The sequence below is a fragment of the Lemur catta genome, chromosome 10, assembly GCF_020740605.2.
Source record: "Lemur catta isolate mLemCat1 chromosome 10, mLemCat1.pri, whole genome shotgun sequence".
NCBI lineage: Eukaryota > Metazoa > Chordata > Mammalia > Primates > Lemuridae > Lemur > Lemur catta.
The window spans coordinates 87,914,013-87,929,235 of NC_059137.1; the positions used below are offsets into that span (position 1 = coordinate 87,914,013).

General features: G+C 49.7%; 1 protein-coding gene across 3 annotated transcripts; it reads left to right on the plus strand.

Moving 5' to 3' along the window:
* Positions 1–5,955: 5,955 nt before the first annotated feature.
* On the plus strand, positions 5,956–13,891 carry CDK20 (cyclin dependent kinase 20). 3 transcript variants are annotated; one of them, XM_045562378.1, is made up of 9 exons: positions 5,968–6,170; positions 6,498–6,611; positions 8,858–9,046; positions 9,263–9,384; positions 9,551–9,613; positions 10,180–10,303; positions 10,740–10,895; positions 12,487–12,680; positions 12,823–13,891. In XM_045562378.1, exons 1-9 carry the CDS (start codon positions 6,096–6,098, stop codon positions 12,926–12,928), a joined length of 1,143 nt encoding a protein of 380 aa, XP_045418334.1. In that variant the 5' UTR covers positions 5,968–6,095; the 3' UTR covers positions 12,929–13,891. The 3 variants fall into 3 exon arrangements, with proteins under 3 accessions (XP_045418335.1, XP_045418336.1, XP_045418334.1); XM_045562379.1 differs by lacking the exons at positions 12,487–12,680; positions 12,823–13,891 and adding an exon at positions 11,175–11,306 and having other exon boundaries at positions 5,956–6,170; XM_045562380.1 differs by lacking the exons at positions 9,551–9,613; positions 10,180–10,303 and having other exon boundaries at positions 5,965–6,170; positions 12,487–12,915.
* The last annotated feature ends 1,332 nt before the right edge of the window (positions 13,892–15,223 follow it).

The following is a 15,223-nucleotide window of genomic DNA, read 5'->3' on the forward strand; positions in this document are numbered from 1 at the left end:
GGCTGGACCAGGCCTGTGGGCCACCAGAGGCAACATCTAACACAAGAACAGGAGGGGCACCAAGAGAGGGAAACAACCCAAATGTCTCTCAAGTGATGACCAAATAATCAAATTGTGGCCTGTCCATACAACGGAATATTATTCGGCCACAAAAACAACTGAAGTACCAGTATGTGCTGTGACCTAGTGTTGGGAGCCAGCTTAGCCTTGTACAAGCGCCATCTTAGGTCTTCTTCTTCCTCCTAGCATAGAGATAGAGCGCGAAGAAAGCCCGCGTAAAGTCTGCAACACCCCTCCCACTCCCTCTCCTCATATCACATCACCACCCTTCCTCCTATCAGCAGCTGCCACGAGTCCTCATTCCTACCCTCCCCCCGTTACAGTGCATATAAGCAGCCACCCAGCAATAAAATTTCGAGGCTTGATCAGAACTTTGTCTTGCCTCCATTCTGTGTGTCTCCTGTCTCTTTTTTCTCACCAGCAGCAGGTAGTCCTCCTCGCGCCCCTGCGTTGTATGTCCCGCTGGTCGGGACAACCTAGGTGAATCGTGAGCACATTAGCCTAAGTGAAAGAAACCATTTGTAAGACTACATTGTACGATTGCATTTATATGAAACATCCAGCCAGGAAAATGAACAGATACAGAAAGCAGATCAGTGGTTGCTGGGGGGATGGGAGGATGGAGAGATGACAGATAAAGGATGTGGGGATTACAAAGTGATGCAAAGGTTCTAAAATTGTGATGATGATCTACAAACCTATTGCTATGCTAAAAATCACTGAACTGTTCACATTAAATGGGTGAATTGTATGCTATGTGACTTATAGCTCAACAAAGTTGTCACAAAACTCATCTTTTTAAAGAACAGGAGCGGCAGGCAGGCTGGCAGCTCTCCAGAGGGAGGTCCCACCACTGCCCCCTCCCAGGGACCTGCCATGGCCACCTGCCTCCCTCCCAGCCACAGCAACTTCCCAACCCCACCCCCAGCAGCCACTGGAAACACCAATGCAGCAGGAAAATGAACTAACTCCTGGGCTTCTGCCCCCCTACGAACAACTCTGAAGAACATTCTGATCTAGTCGCTCCACTGCCAGTGGGACAACGTCTGTACTGAGCCTGGCCTCCGGCGCTCAGTCTCCCACCTCTCTGCGCATCCCGGGCTCTCAGGCCAGGCCACACTGCTCTGAGTCCCCCCCCAACCCCCCGCACCCCACGCTTGTTTACCTGTGTCAGTCCCTCTCCCCTGCCAGCCCTTCCTCCTGGCTGCCCTGCCCGGGCTCTTCTGGGGCATTATCTGAACCCACCACCTGGTGCAGCAAGATGTCCAGTGTAACCTGAGTGCCCGCCTGACCACGCTGTTCCCCACAGAGAGCCAGAGAGGACGCCCTGGCACGTCCTGGCCAAGCTCTGCACCATCGTGGAGGGGGAGGAGGGGCATCTTACGCCTCCTGGCCTGACCGCACCAGGCACCAGAGGGACAGCACTGAGCAGCAAGAACAGGGTCGGGACCAGGCCTCGGCCACCGCTCCTGGTCACCAGGCTGGTACCCGAGGCCGAACTGGGGGCCCACTCCGGCCACCGCCCGCCTAGTGAGAAGCCGGAGCAGTCCCCACTCACTGTCCACCAGCCATCGCAGAGAAGGAAGGGGGTGACCACCCCCAGCCCGCAGGCTCGGCCGGAACAGGGCAGTCACCCGACTCAGCAGTGGCTCGCAGGGCCCCAGGGCCAGCTGCAGCCTTGGCTTCTGCCTCAGACTCAGGGCCGCCTCAGGCTCGGGGCTGAAGCAGAAGCTGAAGAGGTGGATGTCGCGCGCCGGGGTCCTCTTGCCCAGAAGGTAGGCCTTCACGGGGGGCGACGCCAGGACCTCCAGCTGGGGAGTAGCAGCGCCTCTCAGTCGGGTTTCTCAATCTCCCTTTCCCACGAACTGCCTTTTTACTCTGTTGATTGTGCCCTTTTTTGCACAGAAGCTTTTACTTTTGAAGAAATCCAACGTGTCTATTATTACTTTTGTTGTCTGTGGCAAGAGGTCATTGCCAAACCCAATATCATGAAGTTTTTCCATGTTTTCTTCTAACAGTTTTATACTTTTAGCTCCTACAGTTAGGTCTTTAATCCATTTTGAGTTAATTTTTTTATGCAGTGTAAGATAAGCATCCAACTTCATTCTTTTGCAGGTTTTCCCACCACCATTTATTTCAGAGATTGTCCTTTCCCCATGGAATGGCGGGTCATCCTTGTTGAAAATCATTTGACCGTGTATGTGAAGGTTTGTCTCTGTGCTCTCTGTTCCATTCCATTGGTCTGTCTTTGTGTCTGTGCCACACTGTTTTGATTACTGTAGCCTGTAGTAAGCTTTAAAATCTGGAAGAGTTAAGATCTTCAAATTTGTTCTTTTTCAAGATTGGTTTGGCTTCAAATTTCATATGAGTTTTATTTTTATTTTTATTTTTTGAGACAGTCTTGCTCTGCTACCCAGGCTGGACTGCAGTGGTGTGATCATAGCTCATTGCAGCCTCCAACTCCTGGGCTCCGGCAATTCTCCCTCCTACCTCAGCCTCCCAAATAGCTAGGACTACAGGCACATGTCACCACACCTGGCTAAATTTTTTTTTTTTTTTTTTTGTAGAGATGGGGTCTTGATACATTACCTTGGCTGGTCTTAAACTCCTGGCCTCAAGTGATCTTCCTGCCTCAGTTTCCTGAATTCCTGGGATCAGAAGCATGAGCCACCATGCCTGGCCTCATATGAATTTCAGAAACATATTTTTCTAATTCTTCCAAAAAAAAAAATCCATGGGTATTACATTAAATCTGTAGATTGTTTTCAATAATATTGACATCTTAACAATATTGTCTTTCAATCCATGAACATGGGATGTTTTTCCATTTATTTGTCTTTAATTTCTTTCAGCAACATTTTGTAGGTTTCAACAAACAAGTCTTTTGCCTCCTTGTTTATTTCTAAGTAGTTTACTCTTTTTGACATTATTGTAAATGGAATTATTTTCCTAATTTCTGTTTTAGATTGGTCATTGTTAGTGTATAAAACAACTGATTTTTACATGTTGATTTTGTATCCTGCTACTTTGCTGAATTTTTTTATTGGTTTTAACAGGTTTTTGTGGACTCTTTAGGGTTTTCTACATATAAGATTATGTTGTCTCTGAACAGAGATAATTTTCTTTCTTCCTTTCCAGTTTGGATGCTATTTGTTTATTGATTGCCTAACTGCTTTGGCTAGGATTTCCAGTACTATGTTAAATAAAAATGGCAAAAATAGGTATCCTTGAGTTTTCTTTTTTTAAGCTGCCCAGGGAAAGCTCAAAACTTGACTTGTTCTTGATCACAGAGGGAAAAATTTCAGCCTCTCACCATTGAATATGATGTTAGCTGTGGACTTTTCATATTTGGTCTTTATTATGTGAGGTAGTGTCCTTCCATTCTGTTGATTGCCTTCTTCATTAAAGGGTGTTGAATTTTGTCAAAGTCTTTTTCTGTGTCGATTGAGATGATGATCTCCTTCAAGCATTTCTTCATAGGACAGCGGAATAACTCTCATATTACCATAATCATACTAGGCTTTCTGTGTGATGTGACGCACAAAATAACACTTCATAAAGCATTTGATAATTGTACAATGGTCTTATGTGTGGGAAAGGGAGTAAATTTTAGCCAAGTGAAAGTAATTAGTCAATCAAAAAGGCATTTGCTTTGAAACTTTCCTGGGGCATCAAACTAGCTAGTAAAACTTGACTAAGTGGAAGCTGATTTTTATGCTTAAAGAAGGATTTAGTATTTTTTACTTATTAAAAGTGGTATATACACATTTTTTTTTGCAAAGGGAAAATGTATTCATATGTTGCATGTTTGATCATCTTTTTTAAGCATTATAAACACACAGAAAGGGCACAAGTTAGAAGTCTGTAGCTGCTACCAACTCCCCAAAGCCCCCTCATGCCCCTTTCCAGGCACTTCCCCAAGGTTTACTATGTTCCTGATTTTTTATACCATAGATTCATTTTGTATTTTATATAAATGATACAGTATGTATTCTTTTATGTCTGGTTTCTTCACTCAACATTGTATTTGACATTCATCCATGTTGTTGTCAGTAGTGATACTTTGTTTACTCTTATTACCGTACAGTACTTCATTGGGTGAATATTCCACAATTTATTTATCCATTCTACCATAGATAGACATTTGGGTTGTTTTCATATTCGGTCTATTACAAAGAATGCTGCTCTGAATATTCTTGTATGACTCTGGTGAACATATATACACTCCTGTCAGGTTAAATTCCCAGGAGTGGAATTACTAGGTCATAGAGTGTGTGTGTTTGTGTGTGTACACACATGTATGTTCATCTTCAGTAGAAAAAAATACCAGTTTTTCAGTCATTGTAAGAACACTCTTATCAGCATTTATGAGAGTTGCTCCACATCTTTGTCAGCATTTGGTATTATCTATCTTTTGATTTAAACCATTCTGGTGGTTACAGTAATATTTTGTGTTTTGTTTTTTGTATTACAGTTTTAATTTGAAATTTCCTGATGACTAGAGAAGTTAAATACAGACCTTTTCAAAAGTTTATTGACCATTTAGGTATTTCCTTTTGTGAAGTGTCTGTTCTAGGTTTTGCCCATTTTTTTTTTTTTGTTGCCTGATGCTTCTTCATTGTTTTATAAGAATTCTTTATAAATTCTGGGCATGAGTCCTTTGTCAGATATATGTATTACAGTTCTCTTCTCCCTTTCTGAGGCTTTCCTATTCACTCTTTAATGGCATCTTTTCATGAACAGACGTTTTTACTATTGATGAAGTCTAATTTCTCATATTTGTTTTCTTTTAGTGCATTCTGTAACCTACGAAGAATCTTTACCTAACCCAAAGTCATTAAGATATTCTGTTTTCTTCTAAAAGCTTCATTATTTACTGTTCATATTTAGATCTGCAGTCCATCTGAATCAATTTTGTATATGGTGTGAAGCTTGGGGTCAATATGCATTTTTCCCCCATATGACGTCTAATAACCCAGCAGGATTTTTTGAAGACCATCCTTTTCCCCCTCCACTACTGTTATCTATCCTCACCACTTTTAGTAGCTGTAAAGTATTCCATTGTATGGCACTGCCAACTTATTCAGCTATTCTTCCATTGGGCATTGGGGTTATTTTCTGGTCTACTATCATCAAACAGGGTGAATACTTTGTATGGACATCAAGCCATTCTGCAATTGTTAACACAGAAGTGAATGAATAACTGAGTGAATGACTGACTTACGTATGAATGATGGGGTCTGGCTCTGTTGCCCAGGCTGGATTGCAGTGGTGTGAGCACAGCTCACTACAGCCTCCAACTCCTGGGCTCAAGAGATTCTTCCGTGTCAGCCTCCCAAGGGGCTGGGACTACAGGTGCACAACACCACTGGGCTGAAATTGTAAATCTATCTTGCATTTGTTTTATTATGTGTGAGTCTGAGCAACTTTTCAGAAGTTTAAGGGCTACTTTCATTTTTTGCCCTTTTTGGGCCAGAGTATGCCCTTTTTAAAAGCTCTGGGTACACGCTGCCAGATGACCTCCCAAGACAAGAGGCCCAACCCCGGGCCGTCCCTCTTCATCCTCACTGGGCCTGGGCCTCATAGTTAGAACAAGGCCCTGCGTGGTGTCGCAGCCGGCACGCAAGTGCGGAGCTCCCGGCCTGCCCGGGAAAGGCGCCCGCCCCCGCCTGCTGCGCGCGGGAGCGCTACTCGTCACGTGACGTCAGGCCGGCACGGAGAGGACGTACCGGGGGCCATTACTGGGTGGCCCTCGCCGCTGGCGCGCTCTCGGAGCGCGGACGACCTGGGCTGAATGAAACACCCTGCTGCGTGTCGGCGAGGGGCTACGCAAACGCGCAGCCGAGCCCCGAGCGCCCGCCCCTGACCGAACGCCGCGCGTTCTCTCGGTCACGTGGCCCTCGCGGCCCCGCCCCAGCCCTAGCGATTGGCCGAGGGCTTCGTTGCTAGGCAGCCGCGGCGGCGCGAGCTCCGCAAGGCGGTGGCTGCGCGGTGGGATTCGGGAGCTCGGGGGGCGGACCCGCGCGCGGGCCGGCATGGACCAGTACTGCATTCTGGGCCGCATCGGGGAGGGCGCCCACGGCGTCGTCTTCAAGGCCAAGCACGTGGAGGTGAGTCGGGACCGGGGTCGGCAGCCCGCTGGCAGTGCGCTCCCTCGTCCCGCTGCCTAGCGCTGCAGACTGCTGCGGTTTCCTACCCTTTTTACATTCAACACGGTTTTTAAGACCGAGCCATTTCCTGGACCGCCGCCGGACACCGCCGCCTCCGCTCACGGCCCTGTTTGCCCGAGGGCGGGGCTCCTCTTAGGCCTGCGAGGAGTGCGGAGTGCCCTGGCCGAGCCCGGCCTGCGTTTCTCTCGCCCCCCGCCGCCTTTGTCTCCCCCTCGCTCTCTCTTTCCCAGCCGGGTGGGCTGGCAGTGTCTTAGTTCTTTCCTGCAGACTGGCGAGATAGTTGCCCTCAAGAAAGTGGCCCTGCGGCGGCTGGAGGATGGCATCCCCAACCAGGCCCTGCGGGAGATCAAGGCTCTGCAGGAGACCGAGGACAGTCCTTACGTGAGTGCGGAAGCGGCGTTGTGAGGCATCGGTTCTCGCCCTCCTTCCCGCTCCCTCATGCCTCTTTTACCCGCTTACCCTTCCCTCTGTCACTCACCCACTCTGCTCGTCCATCTGCCTCCTGACGCCGACTTTTGCCCTTTTTTGCCCACTTGTTCACCCTCATTAACCTAATTTCTTCATTCCTTACTTATTCACTCTCTCATTTACCCACTTATTTATGTACTCATTCATTCATTCACTAACTTAGTTTTTTCTTGAAATATTTAGTGATTTCTAATAATGATAAGTAGCACCTGTTGAGCTCCTAGTGTGTTCTGCAGGCCACGGTAAACGCTTTATGTAAGCATGTCACACTGACTCCTCTTTACTGATCTGAAGGCAGATTTCAGGATCTCCTTTTCTTAGGCAAGGGTAGGAGGTTAAGTCAACAGCTCAAGGGCCCTCAGCTGGCCAGTGGAGTCCTTGTCCCAGGTCTGATTGAGGAATCCAGACATTCTTCCCTTGGGGCCTCCAGTAGGCCCTACCTTGTGCAGGGCACTGGTGACACAGAGAGGAACCAGCTCCAGCCAGGCTCCTAAGAACTTAAGTGTGGTAATGTTGACAGAGACGTCAGGGCCAACCTAGTGTGGTTTGTGCTGTGACGGGGTACCAGGGGGGGCTGTGGGAACGAGGGACATCTTTCACTCCCAGCGTCAGTACTCTCTTATGGTGCTCGCTCTCTGATCCATGCCAGAGTAGGGAACATGTGCAACTCCCTGGAAAGTGACAAGGGTGGGTCTCTGCCATCCTCTGACTTACATTCCTTGTCTTCTGGAGATGTTCATGATATATTTGGTGACAAAACCATGTTATACAGCTCTGTGACATCTGGGTTCTGTTTGAAAATATTATCTACATGTGTATCTCTGTGTACCCCACCTGCTGTAAAGCTTCATGGAATACACTCTAAGACTGATTGTAGGTAGTGGGATTTTTCTTTTTTTCTTTCTTTCTTTATAATTTTGTGTCTTATCTGAACATAAGCTTGTGTTTTGATCTGTAAAATGATTGTGTACTACCTGAGAAATCAGAGCTAATTTTCAAGGAAAATAAAAGGGCTTCCAGATAGCATGTGTGGGATAGGTGGAGAGAGATCCATAAAGAGGCTGGTGACATGGTCCCCACATCTGGTGGATCAGATCAGTAATCCTGATCTTTAAAACATCCTCCACATTTGCCCCCAGCCCAGGTCATTGTCACCACTCATCAGAAAAACAGCAGCAGCCTCTCTGCTGCTCTCCCCAGCCACAGAGGGCTCTGTGAGAAATGTGAATAAAATCACCCACTCCCCTGCTCAAATAGCCCTGTTGACTTCTCTTCACACTTAGAGCACCATCACCGTGTGCCCACCTCCCACCAGCCTCTCATTTCTGTCATTCAACACAAATTCTTAGGCATCTCTCCAGTGCCCAGCACCGGGCTAGGCCCTGGGAGCACAGGACAGAGCAGACACATCCTTCCCCAAAAGGACCTCACATTCTGTGTCCCTCCGACTTCCTTCTGTGCTGACCTCAGGGCCTTGCACTTGCTGTTCCCCCTGCCCGTAGCTTCTTCCTATATTTCTACATAACTGGCTTCTTGTCTAGCCCTTCCCTGACCCCACTGCATCTAAATAAATTATCCATTTCTCCGCCCACTCAGAATCGCACTACTCTCTTGTATTTCTATCCTGTGCTTATCAGAACCTGAACATATCCCATTCATTCATGTATTTGTGAATCATTTGTTCCCTGTGTTGTGAGTTCCTTAGAGTCCTTAGTCTCCCAGCTCACTGCTCTGTGCAGCCTGGCCGCTCTGACAGTGGTGGCTTTTGTGTGTGTGATCTGTCTCCAGCTGCCCCAGCACTGGGGAAGAAGTGATTCCTGGTGCCCTTCCCTTGGTGCTGGGATTTAATGGCTCTAGAGGAAACAGGAAATCTGTGCTCGTGTGCGTCCAGCCACATGATTTTCAGGTGGGTGGGCTGGGTTAGGGGACCAGATACTGCCACTAAGTGACCTTTAGGCCTTCTTCCTAAATGTTCGTGGAGTTAGAGTGGGGGTCTGCGCTGTCTCAGGAGAGCAGAGCAACGTGAACACTGAGCTCTCTAGTTCTGAGCTCAGGTCCCATGTCACCTTCTCTGCCTGCTTGGTCCTCTGTCAGGGCACTGACTGGGAGTCCTGGGGTCACAGAGAGGGTCTGGGGCTAACAGGGTGTCCTTCCCTCAGGTGGTGCAGCTCAAAGCTGTGTTCCCGCATGGCGCAGGCCTTGTGCTGGCCTTTGAGTTCATGCTGTCAGATCTGGCTGAGGTGGTGCGCCATGCCCAGAGGCCGCTGGCCCAGGCACACGTCAAGAGCTACTTGCAGATGCTGCTCAAGGGTGTTGCCTTCTGCCATGCAAACAACATCGTGCATCGGGTCAGTGCCAGCATGGGCCACGGGTGGGACCTGGGGGGCTGACTCAGCTTGAGGGTGGGGGACAGAGCTGGTCAGGGCTTTCAGGTAAATAGCTGGGCCATGGCACTGGAGGGAGTGGGGACAGCGGCTGACCTGGGCGGTCAGCCTGCCAAGCTTCCCCTGTCCCAAGGCCCTCTGTGAGATTTGAGAGACTGATGCCTTTCTTGATATCCCTAGGACCTGAAACCTGCCAATCTGCTCATCAGCTCCTCAGGCCAGCTCAAGATAGCGGACTTTGGCCTGGCCCGAATCTTTTCCCCAGATGGCAGCCGCCTCTACACACACCAGGTGGCCACCAGGTAGGAAAGGCTGGATCTCTTCCAGCTCTCTCACTGGGAAAGAGATGCTCTGAGCCTTCTGTCCAGACATTGCTTGTGGGGCTGGTGTTGAGCTGGGGTAACCTTCTGGGGCATTCTCCTCTCAGCCCTGTGGCCTGGCTGTGACCACCAGTCCTCTTCCTCCCAGGTGGTACCGAGCCCCTGAACTCCTGTATGGTGCCTGCCAGTATGACCAGGGTGTCGACCTGTGGTGAGACCCCTGTGGTGGGGATGGGGTGATGTGGGTCTTAGATTCCTGCCAGGTCTCCCAGGTAGTAGATGTCTTTTTTCCCTGATGGGAGCTCTAGGTTGAGGGTGTCTTCCATGACTGGGGTATTCTGAACACTTTGGGGTTGGTGTTCCTCACCATGATGTTTTTGGGGTCAGGTGGAATGAAAATGGTGGTCCCAGGTGCGAAGCCTCTGGGCTGGGTGGGGAGGTGATCTGAGGTTTAAGGTAGGGAGGGTCTGAGCTGGTCTGTTCCGGGGTTAGAGGCTCAGATGTGATATCTCTGAGTGGTCAGAGGCCTGTGTTCCTGGATGTGAAGGCTCTGAGCCTTTTTTGGGGGGAAGTATGGTTGGTAGTGCCCACAGGTCTGAGTTGTCGGAGGCTCTGAGAAGTCTCAGAACTGTTGGGGCTTTGACTGTTTGGGGACTGTGCCCCTGGAAGTGAAACTCCAGAGGGCTTTGCCCTGGAGTGAGGCTTTGGGGCTGCTGTGGGGAGGTCTGCGTGCCTCGGTGGGAGATCTTTGAGCTGCTTGGCGCTCTGTGTCCGTAGGGCCGTGGGCTGCATCATGGGGGAGCTGCTGAATGGGTCCCCCCTTTTCCCGGGCGAGAACGACATTGAACAGCTTTGCTGTGTGCTTCGCATCTTGGGCACCCCCAGCCCCAAAGTCTGGCCGGTTTGCAGGGGCCCTTTGTGGGGAGGGAATGGGGGCAGGTTTACTAAACTTCCCAACAGCGAGTGACTGTTCCCTCCCCCTGTATCTTCTTTCTCCTGGCCCCAACCCTCCTGGACCCACAGGACCACTATTCTGGCCTAATTCAGAGGTTCCTCTTTTTTGCCATACTTCGGGGGGTTGGGGGCAGGCCTGTCCTCTGCCTTTTCCCACTCCAGCACACACATGCACAGTGTCTGGGCACAGAGCCGGCATCTGAGGGTGAGGGGATGGATGAAGGAATGTAGGAGAGGATAAGTGAATGAATGATGCCAGGGGTGGGAGTGGGGAGAGGGGAGCAAGGTGTGAGCGTGGGCGTATGTTAGGGACTGAGAGCTGGTGGCAGAGGGAGTATCGAGTGCTCGCTCTTACGTGCCTCCTCCTGTGCTCCCCCACCCAGGAGATCACTGAGCTGCCCGACTACAAGAAGATCTCCTTTAAGGAGCAGGCGCCCGTGCCCCTGGAGGAGGTGCTGCCAGATGCCTCTCCTCAGGCCTTGGACCTGCTGGGGCAGTTCCTCCTCTACCCTCCTCGCCAGCGCATCGCAGCCTCCCAGGTAGGGTGAGAGAGCACGGGCTCTGCTTCTTCAGCTCCCCTCCACTGCCCTGGCGTACTTTGTACTTGGTGGCCACATGATCCCATCAAGTCAGCAACCGTCAGAACCTGTGATGGGCAGGGACCAGAACCAGGCGTCTGGGATGCCTATGCTGCTCCCAGATCCCTGGGGACAGAGGCCTCAGAGCAGTCGTGCCTCTTGTGAGCAGACCCCGCTGGACATCCCCGGCGTTCCCCGAGGGGCTGGGGGCGGCTTTGGAGGATCATGCCCACCTTACAGGAGAGCGCGTGTCTGGGTGTGCTGGGTCCTGGGCTGCCGTAGACCACGTGGCAGATTCAACAAGAGAGTTACTGGGGAGTTGTTCCTTCAGTCCTTTAGTAAGTATTTCCTGAGTATGCGGCACATGCTGGGCATCGTTCTGGACCCTGGTACAGGTGGTGAACAAGCTGACCTGTGGTGAGGTAGCTCCAGGCCTAAAAGGTTATAGGAGGGCATGCCCTGGGCTGTGGGAGCCCCAGGAGGGAGGGCAGGGCTGACTGTGGGATCAAGCGAGGCTTTCTGGTGGAGGGCAGGTTTAGGCACCAGGAGGTGTTTGAGGAAGTGTTCACTGAAGAGAAAAATGGTGAGCAGCAGCAGGAGGGGAGGACTCGGGTTGCAGCTGGAAGGCCAGTGGGGGTGATGAGCACCACGAGCCACGGGCTGATGCGTGTCAAGGCCTCAGCCCTCAGGCCTGCCTGTGTCCTCGCCACACTCAGCACCAGCAGCCTGTGTTTATGCGTGCCACCTCAGTGCCCGCCGTCACCAGCTCCTGTGGGCCCTGCCTCCACAGCGCATCCAGGCCTCCTGACCGCTTCTCTCCTGGGTTTCCTCCCAGAACCTGTATCTCCCTCATCCCATTTAATCTCTTCTCCACCTGGTAGAGAGAGGGACCTTGTCCAAGCAGAGCAGAACACACCCATCCCCTGCCCGGGCCCTCCTGTGGCTCCGTGTCACTCAGAGGAAAAGCCAGGGTCTTTCCTGTGGCCCAAGGTGCTGCATGCTCAAGTGCTGTCACCTCTTGACCCTGCCTCCTCTTGTGCCCTGTGGTCACTCTTCTTCAGGCCCACGGCCTCCTGCATGTCCTGGAATACACCAGGACACCCTCTGGGGTCTGTGTACTTCTGTCCCTGCTCTGGAGCCTCATGCCCTGCTCACTCACCTCTCTTAGGTCTTTGCTCAAATGTCACTCAGGTGGCCTTCCCTTACCACTCTTCAAATCTGCGGTCTCACCAGTATTTCTCATTCCCCCTCTTGCTTTCTCTTTTCCACAGAGTTCCGACTACTGTATCATTATTTGACTGCTGTGTGTTTTACTTCGTCTTGTTTATTATCCCCCCCCCCCACCTATGTTGAAAAGGCACTGCTTTTTAACCACTGTGTCCCCAGCCTCTGGAACAGCGCTTCAGACATAGTGGATACTCAGGAAAGGTTTGCTGAGCCAGCCGAATGCATGAGTAGCTAAAGCAGTGAGTCAGCCAGTTGCCTTTGGCCTGAGGCTGGGGACAGGGAGGTGACTGGTTTCCTTCTGCTGTCCCTTACTTGCCACCCCCAGGCCCTTTTGCATCAGTACTTCTTCACGGCTCCTCTGCCTGCCCACCCATCTGAGCTGCCGATTCCTCAGCGCCCAGGGGGACTGGCCCCCAAGGCCCACCCAGGACCCCCGCATGTCCATGACTTCCACGTGGACCGGCCTCTTGAGGAGTCACTGTTGAATCCAGAGCTGATTCGGCCCTTTATTCTGAAGGGGTGAGACACTGGCCTTGGTCCTATCTGCTTGCCCCTCAGGATCACCCAAGCCACTTGTTCCTCTGCCACCTGCCTGAGTCAGCCCTCCAAGGCCTCCCCATGGCCACACTGGGCCCACTCCACACCTCATCCTGCTCCTTAGCCTCGTGAGGGCTGGTCTCAAGGAGACAGAAGTCACACTCCCAGCCAAGGTGATGAGGATGCCCAGACCAGCAGAGGAGCCCCACAGCCTGTCCTGTGTTCAGTGAGCGTCACATCTGTGTGCTGCTGACTTAACCATCAGAAACAGTGAGCTCCACTGCTGTTCAGGGCCTGCCCACGCAGAATGGCGATGCCTGCCTTGGTGCTAAGTTTCCCAGGCTCTGGCTCCTGGTCAAGGACATTCCTGTTAGAACTGGTGCAGAGAGTAATATGTCCTCCTGTTAGAAACTCAAGTGGGAAGAAAGGTTTGGTTTGGTTTGGTTTTATTCTGAGAGACATTAAACACTGGTTCAGGATCTGAGATTTACTATAGAAACCCAAGTGGCTCTGCCTTATGTCTGCTCCTCCTCCATTCCTATCAAGGGAAATGGCAGAGGTGGCATCATCTCATGACACTCGTTTTTTGGGGGTCACAGCCACAGGGCTTCCTGTGTCCTTCACGTGACTGAGCACTCATTTGGAAGTGAGGTGAACACAAGTGGAGGCCCAGGGGTGGCTAGTGTTGGGGGGCCAGCAGGAGACCCTCCGCCCAGGAGGCTGACATTCCAGCACACACTCCCTCGGGACGAGGGTGAGCGGAAGCAGCGTGTCAATAAGGAAACAAGCCCTCCTGCAGTTAATTTATTAATTTTATCAATCCCAATATAATCTCAGCCAGCTTTTGCCTTATTTTATAATAATTTGATAAAATGATTCTAAAAAATCCATGGAAATGCAAAGGGTCAAGAGAAGGAAGCAGAAGCAGAGAAGATGGAAGGACGACACCAAAACTTACCATAATGTTATGTTATAATTAGGGCAGTGTGATGTTGGTTCAGGGACAGATAAAAACATACAGACTAGAAAAATGTATTCTTAGCAATCCTTTGTTGTTAAAATGTTTGTTTTATGCTTCATGTGGATAAACTCCCTGCGCACTGAGGATACAGAGGTAACTAACACTGCTACAGCCACTGGCCTCCAAGCACTTAGTGGGATGACAAAACACAATAAACCTGGTTTTGCTTTCAGGACAGTCTGATGTTTTCATGCTCTGGCCTGTTTATTTCTCCAGCCACATCTTCTGCAGATTCTAAGCTCCAGTCAAGCCTAGTTATTTTCTGGTAGATCTCACCTCTACATAAATGGCAGCCTGTACCTAAGCTTGATGTGTTTGAAAACAGTTTAAATAAGATATGGTCAACTGATATAATGCTCTTTTGGTAGTTATCAATTGATGCCTTAAATTATTTGTACAAAAACTTGCAAACAATGTACACTGTACAACGATAACAAGGCACATGAGGCAATAAGAACATAAACAGCACAAACAACAGAAAACAGACTACAGATATTCCAGATAGTGGATGCACCAGATACAGACTTTACTGTTAATAGAACTATACTCTGGACTGGGTGCAGTGGGTGACTCCTGTAATCCTGGCAATCCGGGAGGCTGAGGCAGGAGGATCACTTGAGGTCAGGAGTTTGAAACCAGCCTGTGCAAGAGCGAGACCAGTTTATAGAAAAATTAGCCAGGCATAGTGGCATGTGCCTGTAGTCCCAGCTACTCGGGAATCTAAGGCAGAAGGATCACTTGAGCCCAGGAGTGTGAGGTTGCAGGAGCTATGATCGTGCCACTGCACTCTATCCTGAGCAACAGAGTGAGACCCTCTCTCAAAAAAAAAAAAAATACGAAAAACAAAATTAAAAGAACTGTACTTTGGGCTGGGCACTGTGGTTCAGGCCTGTCATCGCAGCACTGTGGGAGGCCAAGGTGGGAGGATTGCTTGAGTCCGGGAGTTGATCTGTCTGGGCAACATAGCAAGACCATATCTCTACAAAAAATAACAAATATTAGCTGGGTGTGGTGGTGCATGCCTGTAGTCCTGGCTACTCAGGAAGCAGGAGAATCGCTTGAGCCCAGGAGTTGGAGGTTGCAATGAGCTATATGATTGTGTCACTGCACTCCAGCCTGGGTGATAGAGTGAGACTCTGTCTCTTTAAAAAACAAAAAAACCAACAAAAAAAACTATGTACATCCAGGATGCTTAGTAATTACAAAGTTAAAGAGCATACAACTTCCAAAACTATAAGGAAAAATGGAATAATAAAAATACCTGATACAACAGAGGCTACAAATATGTAGCACATAGTAAAATGATAGTTTTAACTAAAGATATTAGTAATTTAGATATAAATACAACAAATGTTCTAGCTGAGACAAAGCTTATCTTGATTAAAAAAAATGAAGCTATGTGGTATTTCCAAGAGACAAATCTAAAACATGCATACCAAAAATTTGGTGTAGTTATTTGATATCAAACAATAGATTTTAAAGTAAATAGCATTACTAGGGGTAA

Coding starts and splice junctions, on each gene's coding strand:
- CDK20 (XM_045562378.1), top strand. CDS start 6,096: ATGGACCAGTACTGCATTCTGGGCCGCATCGGGGAGGGCGCCCACGGC. Junction 6,171..6,497: donor TCAAGGCCAAGCACGTGGAG/GTGAGTCGGGAC, acceptor TCTTTCCTGCAG/ACTGGCGAGATAGTTGCCCT. Junction 9,614..10,179: donor GACCAGGGTGTCGACCTGTG/GTGAGACCCCTG, acceptor CTGTGTCCGTAG/GGCCGTGGGCTGCATCATGG.